This window comes from Desmodus rotundus, chromosome 1, assembly GCF_022682495.2.
Source record: "Desmodus rotundus isolate HL8 chromosome 1, HLdesRot8A.1, whole genome shotgun sequence".
NCBI lineage: Eukaryota > Metazoa > Chordata > Mammalia > Chiroptera > Phyllostomidae > Desmodus > Desmodus rotundus.
Window position 1 is genome coordinate 122,096,945 of NC_071387.1, and position 9,113 is coordinate 122,106,057.

At 46.9% G+C, this 9,113-nt stretch overlaps 1 protein-coding gene across 1 annotated transcript in view; it reads left to right on the plus strand.

Moving 5' to 3' along the window:
- LOC112314743 (NXPE family member 3-like) overlaps nucleotides 1-3,493 on the plus strand; it is a 30,614-nt gene extending 27,121 nt beyond the window's left edge. The window contains exons 6-8 of the mRNA XM_071220641.1: nucleotides 1,279-1,352; nucleotides 1,459-1,671; nucleotides 2,961-3,493. Of these exons, the coding sequence (XP_071076742.1) occupies nucleotides 1,279-1,352; nucleotides 1,459-1,671; nucleotides 2,961-3,493 (820 nt within the window). The remainder of the gene's footprint in view (nucleotides 1-1,278; nucleotides 1,353-1,458; nucleotides 1,672-2,960) is intronic.
- The last annotated feature ends 5,620 nt before the right edge of the window (nucleotides 3,494-9,113 follow it).

A 9,113-nucleotide genomic window follows, 5' to 3' on the forward strand; every position in this document is an offset into this window, starting at 1 on the left:
TTCTTATATGAATCATGTTGTTGTTTTTTTTTAAGATTTTATTTATTGATTTTTAGAGAGGGGAAGGGAAGGAGAAAGAGAGGGAGAGAAATATCATTGTGTGGTTGCTTCTCACAGGACCCCCACTGGGGACCTGGCCCACAACCCAGGCATGTGCCCTGACTGGGAATCAAACAGGCGACCCTTTGGTTGGCAGCCCGCGCTCAATCCACTGAGCCACGCCAGCCAGGGCTGAACCATGTTTTTGTTTTTTGTTTTAAATTTTAGAGAGGGGGGAAGGAGGGGAGAAAGAGAGGGAGAGACACATTGATGTGAGGGAGAAACATCTATCAGTTGCCTTCAGTGCATGCTCCAGTGTGGGACCAAACCCACAACCCAGGCATGTGCCCTGACTGGGAATCAAAGAGGCAACCTTTCAGTGTGGGGGATGATGCCCAACCCACTAAGCCACACCAGCTGGAGCAAATCATGTCTTTAATGTCTATATTTTGTGATGCTTTGACATCTTGGGGCCTTGTGGGCCTGCCCCTCCCAGTGTTAGCCACCTCCTAGAGATAGCAAACATGTTGCCTTGAGCACACCTTTGATATGCAACCCACCCACTCCAGTCTACACCAGCACTCCTTCCTCCTTTTATCAGGTTCTTCCAGCCAAACACCATCTCCCTGCCTGAAATCACCCCAGGGCCAAGTACCAGGCAACTACCTCTGTAGCCCAGCGCCCACCAAAATTATTCAAACTATCCAATCCTAAACCCACTCAGCTGCTTACCATTCCTCACCTATTCCTTTCTACAAAAACTGCGATAAAGACTTTTGCTCACATTTTCCCCTGCTTCTTATGCCTCTTGGCCAACCCCGGTGCTTCCCCCAGTGGCCCTGCATGGTGCACCATGCCCCCCTCCCCTCCTCTAGGACTTTATTGATTAGCTTTAAAGATAGAGTAACACACTATGCTTTCAGTGGCAATCATCTCCTGATCTATTGACTTCACCATATCTAAATAAAACCAAAATCCTGGGTACATTTTACAACACGTCTGCTTTCCACACTGATGAAATCCCTGAGGCTAGGAAATTCAAAGGACCTGGATCCCTGAACTTCAGTTTCCAAGCACTCTCTCTTCCCCAAGCTGTCTCCCAGGAGCCCTGACACTGGACAGATGCCCTTGACTTTGAGAACTTCCTTTCCTCCAACAACCTTCATGTCACCTTAGCCTAGAATTTCTTCCTATCACACATTTCCATTAAGGGCTCCCTTCTTGCCAATTTCTCTTTAGGAACGTGACAGACAAGGTCCTCCCTCAGAGTATTTCTGCAATCTGGGTGGCAGAGGAGAGCAACAGGAGTCTGGGTAAGTGACACTGGGGCCTAGAGAAAAGGTAGCACTTATTCCAGGCCTGTAGCTTTAGTTTCTTCCATATTCACTGACTGTTTTGCTTGCAAACAATTGCTTGCAGTGTTGCCCCCTAAACAGCTCTGCCGTCCTGGGATCCCAGGCCCAAAGCCTTCTGGCTTCTATCACCAAGGCGTGTGGCACTCACTGTCCTGCTCCAGCCGCACCTTCTCCACGGTTGACAGCATCCTGGACTGCCTGGCTGGTCATGTGGTCCACATGATGGGGGACTCCACACTTCGGCAGTGGTGGGAGTATCTGCGTGACACCGTGCCCTGTGAGTGGCCATGAGAGGAGAGGGGAGGACTCCCAAGGGAAAAAGAGCAGAGCCAGGACTTTGAGAAGGCAGACGACATCTACCTTGATGCGGAGTGTGCTTTGTACGGGCAGGGCAGCTGGGTTTGGGGCACAGGAAGGGGCGGGAACCGGTGCCCAGACTGTGCGTAACCGCAGCAGTGAAGTGGACAGTCTGGGGCTCTAACAGGAGAGCCAGGGAAAGAAAGAGCATCAGCTCCCAGCCCCATCCCCCCCATGTTCCGCCATCGTCCTATAGAGAGAGGTGTGTGGGGCCCACGGGGTGGGTCTATGCTCTCATGGAGGAGATGCCTGCCCCCCATCATAGGTCTCCCTTCTTACCTACACACAGAAGAGCAGCCTTGTTGGGAGTCTTAGCACAAAATACATGTGGGCTGCCATTTGTTTACAGAAGTTGGAAAACACCAGCTGCCCCCACCTGGAGACCTTGAGGTCTGTGAGACAGTTACCTACACTTCTGCTTGAAGGGTTGAAGCTCCCAGACTCCAAGGAGGGTCAGTTTGGGTGCAGCCCCTCCTTTTGGGAAAAAGGGAGCTCCGGTCCCTTTGGGACAATTCTGCTCATGGCCAGGTGGAGTGGGTGAGTTTTCTAGACAAGAGTTGTTTTTAAAGATGGATGGAAGCTCATGACAGGAGGTTGGGAAAAGCAGAAACTCTGCTAGCTGATCTGGCACCTTCCTGTGGACTAGAGAAAGGTGTCCCTCTGTGCCCGCACAGCCATGAAGCACACTGGGGAGCAAGCACACAGGGACTTTGTGCAAAGAAATGAAGAGCCTTTTCCTGCAGGTATATCTAGCTCTCTGTCAGGACACATGACCAAGCAGGCAGACTATATTTCAAGAGTCGCTGGCCCCCTAGGCTGGGCACCATTGTGAAAGGACAAAAGCTGGACAACCCCGAATCTCTAGCCTGGAGCAAGTCTTCATGCGGGTGTGGCTGCCGGGAGCCAGTGAATGAGTCTGAGTTGGAGTGCCAGGTCTGAAAGGGCGCTGGAGAGAGTGACAGCACACTGCTAAGAGAGGAAAATCAATGAGACAGAATACTACAAGGAGCCAGGAGGGTGGAGGACAGAGAACAGGTGTTCAGACTTGGTGACTAGGAGGTCACTGGCAATGTTATAGATTGGGAGAGTAAAATCGGGAGACTGGGCCATAGAATGATAGAGGAAAGTAATGTTAGATCTTCTGTATTTTTAAACCAGGAAGTACAGTCCTAAATTAACCCCTAAGCCTCCTGTCTCCACCTCCCCCAGCCCTGAAGCCCTTGGATCTACATGCCACGTATCAGACAGGACCCCTGATGGCCGTGGAGACCACTCGGAACACAGTGCTGCACTGGCGGGCCCACAGCTGGCCCCTGCGCTCCCTCCGCACTCCAGTGGCCTCCCTGCACTCCGTGGTCCGGGAGCTGGGGGGCCTAGCTGGGGGCCCCCACACCGTGGTGGTGCTGGGGCTGGGCGCCCACTTCACCACCTTCCCTCCATCCATCTTTGTGCGACGACTGGCAGGGATCCGGGCGGCCGTGGCTGCGCTGCTGGCCCGGGAGCCCCGCACCCTTGTGGTCATCAAACTGGCCAACACCGGCTACAAGTCTGTGTATGGCAGTGACTGGTTCACCCTCCAGATGAACCGGCTCCTCCGAGCTGCCTTTGCTGACCTCCGTGTGGCCTTTGTGGATGCCTGGGAAATGACCTCCAGCCTGGCCCTGCCTGACAGCATCCACCCAGGGCGGCTGGTTGTCCGCAATGAGGTGGACTTCCTCCTCTCCTTCATCTGCCCCACCTGAGCACTTCTGCGGGTCTTTGGGCTTTGTGGATGGAGAAGCTGGTGTGATGGTCAAGCCTGAAAGCCCTTCCTCTCAGTCCACTCTCCCCCTTCTCTGATCTCTTTATAATGCGCAGGCCATAAAAGCAACCAGCAGGAGTCGGGATGTGGGTGGTGGCAGGGAGAGCAGCGTGGCAGTGGTCCAGTACATCTTGAGGGGTTTAGTTCCCACAAGGAGAAGCAGTGCTGAGGGGAAGAGGGGAAGGACAGAGCCAGCGACATCTATACTTCATCAGTGAGCATGAAGATCGCCAATGTATGTGCAGGAGTTTCTGTGTAGAGTATCAACACGCCTTGCAAAGGCACAAGATGATTCCATTTCACTTTATCAGAGCCACCCTAGTGGAAAGCCTGAGTGTGTGTGTGTGTAATTTTTCAACACGTGAATTTTTTTCCTATTTTTTAAACTTGCGATATAGGTGATAGGTTTACTCCCAGGTCCGAACGGATACTGAAGAGGGTTGTGGTGAGCTCCTCGGTGAGTCCACGTTCTCCGAGAAGCAGGTGTCAAAGATCTACTTGCTGTGCCAACCTCGGGCTGCCTGCTTCCCGATCTCTCTTTATGTAAGAAAAATAATTTCTGAGCTCCGGGGTGCTGTGTGTTTATTTCTGTATTCACAGCTGAATCCATGTCATAATTCACAAAGCTGTGGAGTTTTTGATTTGTTATTCCACCATTTTCTTTACATGCTTGAAGTCTGTGTGTTCGCACATACCAGCAAATCCGACACTAAGCAGCCAGCACCGGGCCGTCACTTGTACAATCACTGGCTTTTAAAGATAAACGAGAGACTCCTTTAGGCATTTAAGCAAAAAAGGCTTAAGTCACTTATAAGAGAAAAATTTAGATTGACTTAGATTAATAAACAGCAATATTCAACGCTAGAAGAACAATACTTGCAAAAACCACAAACTAAAAAAAAACAAGAATTTTACACTTAGCTAAAGTTATTATTCAGCTGGAAAGGCAAAGGCAACAGATAAACATTTCAAATATGAAATAACTCAGGAAATATAGTTGCTTTTCTTTTTTAAAAAAAATATTTTGCTTTTCTTAAAAAATGACAAAAGTCAGATCTCAGTGAAACAAGAGATTAACTGTTAAGATACAGAAATTTCACATCTGGGTTTTTATCTGAAGGAAAGGAAAACACTAACTTGAGTAGATGTCTGGACCCCTGTGTTCATTACAGCATTATTCACCACAGTCAAGACATAGAGGCAACCGAAGTGTCCGTCAATGGATTAATGGATAAAGCAAATGTGGTATGTATAGGCAATGAGATAGTATTTGGCCATTAAAAAGACAGCAATCTTACAACAGTGTAGATGGATTTTGAGGGTATTATGCTAAGCAAAATAAGCCAGGCAGAGGAAGGCAATTACCCTGTGATCTCACCTATATGGGGCATCTGGGAAGAAAATGAGCTCATTGATACAAGTTACCAGAGATGGAGGCTGGGCATGGGTGACATAAAGGGGGTCAAAAGGTACAGACTCCCAACTGTAAAATAAGTCCTGGGGATGTGATGTACAGCGTGGGGACTACAGTGAACAATACTGTATGGCAGGAACAGGTTACCAAGGCCTCATCCTTGGAGGCATCAGATGAAGGCAACTGAATGGTGTCAGCCGGACAGTGCAGGCACGCAGGAGGAGTGTTCTGTTCAGAGCTAACTGGTCAACCTTCCACTTCAACCTTTAGCTTTTACCACATTCAAATCAACCGCTGAATTATACACTTTAAGTGAGTGGATTGTATGGTATGTGAATTATATCTTAATAAGGCTGTTTTTCTTTATTAATGGGACCAAAAAGTCTTAACTACATGTACTTGGAAATAAAGAAACACAATCAAATATCTCTTGGATCAAAAAGAAATTAAAAAGAAAATAAAAACCACAGAGAAAGCAACAGGAAGGAAAACACATCATACCAAAACCTTGAGACACCATGCAAGCTGTATGCAGAGAGAAATGGCCTGTTTTAAAGGCATCCATTATTAAGGAAGAAAGATAAAAAATGAAATGAATAAAGGATGAGCAATAAAGCACGAGGAACTGGCAGAAACTGTTTTGTGTTCTTCAAAACCTAGATCCTTTTCCTACTAGATGCACAAAAGTGTGGGCCCCTATGTTTATGGTTTTATGTATTTTTAATGGTCAATTTTCACAAAACACTGAAGTGTTGAAAAATATTGAAAAACGAAAAAGCAGGTCTATTAAAACTCACAATACTATTTTAAGTTGAAATGTTTTACTTATACCAAAAAATTTTTTATAATTTTACCTATGTGGCTCTTTTTAATCCTCACCCAAGGACATGCTTATTGATTTGAGAGAGAAGGGAAGGGAGGAAGAGAGAGAGAGAGGAGGGGTAGAAGACAGAGAGGGAGAAAAGCCAGAGAGATACATCACACATGCCCTGACTGGGGACCAAACTCGTGAACTTTCAGTTCATGGAATGATGCTCCAACTAACTCAGCCACCCTGGCCAGGGCTACCTACCTGGCTTTAATAAAATCAATGATAACTTTAAAGTATACCTAGTTTCTTGCCTTCCCCTTATATCTTCAGTCTGAGGTGAGTGCCTCTCTTGCTTCACCATGATCCTAGTCCCACATCTAAATATATTTCCTAGCCTGTCTTACAGATGGGTGGAAGTCAGACAAGTGATTTCTGGACAATTCAGTGTGGGAGAAAGTGATGTGTACGTATTACCTCCAGAAGTGATGTAACCTGTCTGTGCAATCCTCCACACTGTCTCCCCATTTGCCAGGTGGATGGAGAGGACCCTAAGGAATTAGAGGAGGTGAAGCTATGGACAGAAGGAATCTGGGTCCCTCAGTCCTCAACTGGAGGAGAGATGCCCAAGAAGCCCTGGACCAGGAACATTCACGATGAAATGCTATATGATTCAGGACCAAACTTCCACTGTGTTAAACTACAGGCATTGGGGGTTGTTTGTCATAGCAGTAGTAGGATTTACTTTAGTCAGTGGACCTAAGGTCCAAGAGTGGAAAAAAAGTAAGATACATTTTTTGGGTTGACTATAAACCCTTTTTCTTCTTGTCCACACTTCCTAGGCTACACTCTGGCTCTCCCATAGCAGGGTTTTCTGCAATAAATAGAACAAAGAGCCACTGAGCACGTTCCCTTTTTATCCACCACACTTTTGTCAACAGCAAATTCACACTCCACATGACCTTGGTCCAGTCAAGAAGCAGGGTGGGTCCTGGGTGGAAACATATGGCTTTCTCAGATGACAGCAACTAGAAGAGAGCTTAAGAAAGGGGATACTATAGAGGAAGGGGTGGGCAGGGTGCAGGAACACTAGAACAGGCAGTGTGGTGGCCCAAGTTCGGCCCAGCGAGTCTGCTCTTCCACCTGCAGGCCTGAGAGAGTGGTTAGCAGAATCCAGACTCAGAGGGAGGGAGGGAGAACTGTGCAGAGAGGGCTGCTTGACAGGCGCTGCGAACAGAGTCAGGCAAGAGGGATCCTACCCTGACCCCGGGCTCCAGAAAGTCTTGAACATAAACACACAGGTGAATTTATGAAACACACATGAACTGCCGGGTCACCTGGATTCCAGCACTCCTGTGCTGGCCCAGCAAAACTTGTGACCTATAAAGAGGGCTCTTGTGACTAATACCCTTCCAACCCCACAGAAGTGCTTCTCCCCACAGCCTGCCCCATGTCCGGACCCAAGGGGACTGGACCCAAATGCCACAAGGCTTGGGGAGGCCCTTGTTGATGGAGATGTCTGTCTTTGCGCAGGTCTGTGTGAAGGAAATGAGCAGAGGAGGTACAGACGTTACAGGAAAGACAAATTAACTAACTTGTTAAGTCTTCCCCTCAGATAACTGGAACGCAGGAGAGTTTTGCAAACAATCGTGTCCTGTTTGTGTCGGCACCCACTTTCTTTCTTCTCTTCCTGTTCCAATTTGTGGTTCCGGGTACAAAGCAGCACGCTCTGCATCACAGCTGCACACGGCGCTGTAGCACTTTAAACAATTCTCATCACACAGCTACATGTGCGTGTGTGTGTACACATTATACATGCACGTGTGGTATATGTGGGTTTGCCATATCATGCATGAAGCATGCTACCAATGTTGCTTTAAAAAGTGGTTAAAATCATGATCTAAGTGATAACAAGTCAGATCATGAAATTAAAATATTTTCTGCAACAATTTCTGATTTGTGACCCACCCCCACACATGAATATGTTGTGTAAGATGCATGGCATTTCCTAATCTAAATATTGCTTTAAGAACTGTATTCACAATTGCAGTTTCTGCCTTAACAGAGAGAAGTATCTCCAAATGCATATGAGTAAAACAAAACGACCTCAGAACTACAATGAACCAGGAAAGGTTTTATTGTATCCTGCTTTCTGTCATATTTATTGCTAAGTCTTTCATATTTTATACTATTGTAAATGGTATTGTTGTCAATTCAACTTCCAATTCTTTGTCAGTGTATAGAAATATAACTGAGTTTTGTATATTGACCCTGTACCCTGCAATCTTACTTAACTCACTTATAGTCTGTAGTGGCTTTTTTACAAATTCCAGTGGATCTTCTACATACACAATCAGGCCATCAGTGAATGAAGATAGTTTTTACCTCTTCCTTTCCAATCTGGATGACTTTTGCCTTAATGGTTGTACTCACAGGGTTTTAATTTATAAAGGTGACTGAATGACAGGTCAGAGAGGCTAATGCCATTGAAAGCCAGTTTTTATTCCTGACATTTCCCAAGGGGAGGGGCAGGCCAGGCCGTGCATGGGCACCAGTGTCAGTCAGGAGACAGGCCCAAGAACAAGAGGAAAGCAGAGGTCACAGTCATTGTGTTTTCTGCAGGAAAAGCAGGGCAGGACGGGGGAATCAGTTTAGGATTGGCTAGTGTGACTAATACCAGTGGACTTTAGGCTATTGGTGCCATTTCTAGGTGCCTAATACCTAGCTCAGGGTTGATTTAGGGTGAGGGAAATAGAGGCTTGATGTGTGAGAGTTAGATAGATGAAAGAGGTAGTTGAAGATTGGTGAGTTTGCTTACGAGAGGCATGCATCCAGAAGAACCCTTAGCTATCTCTAAGAACTGACTAGCCCTGGGAGGGGCAGTCTCCCCGAGTCAGGGAGGCTGCAAATGACAGAGCATCAAGTATATAGAAAATAAAAATATATAGCTAGGGCCCTGGCCAGGTAGCTCAGTTAGTTAGAGCATTGTCTCAAAATACCAAGGTTGCAAGGCTTGATCCCTGGTCAGGGCACATACAAGAAGCAACCAATGAATGCATATATGTGGCACAACAAATTGATGTTTTTTTGTTTTTCTCTCAAAAAAAATCAATCAATAAAAATGTTTTAAAAAGAAAATATTGCCCTGGCCAGTGTGACTCCGTTGGTTGGAGCGTTGTTCTGTAAACTGAAAGGCTGTGGGTCCCATTCCCAGTCAGGACACATGCCTAGGTTGCAGGTTCAGTCCCCGGTTGAGGCGTGTTCAAGAGGCAACCCATCTATGTTTCTCTCTCACACCCATGTTTCTCTTCCCCTCTCTCTCCCTCCCCTCCCCTCCCT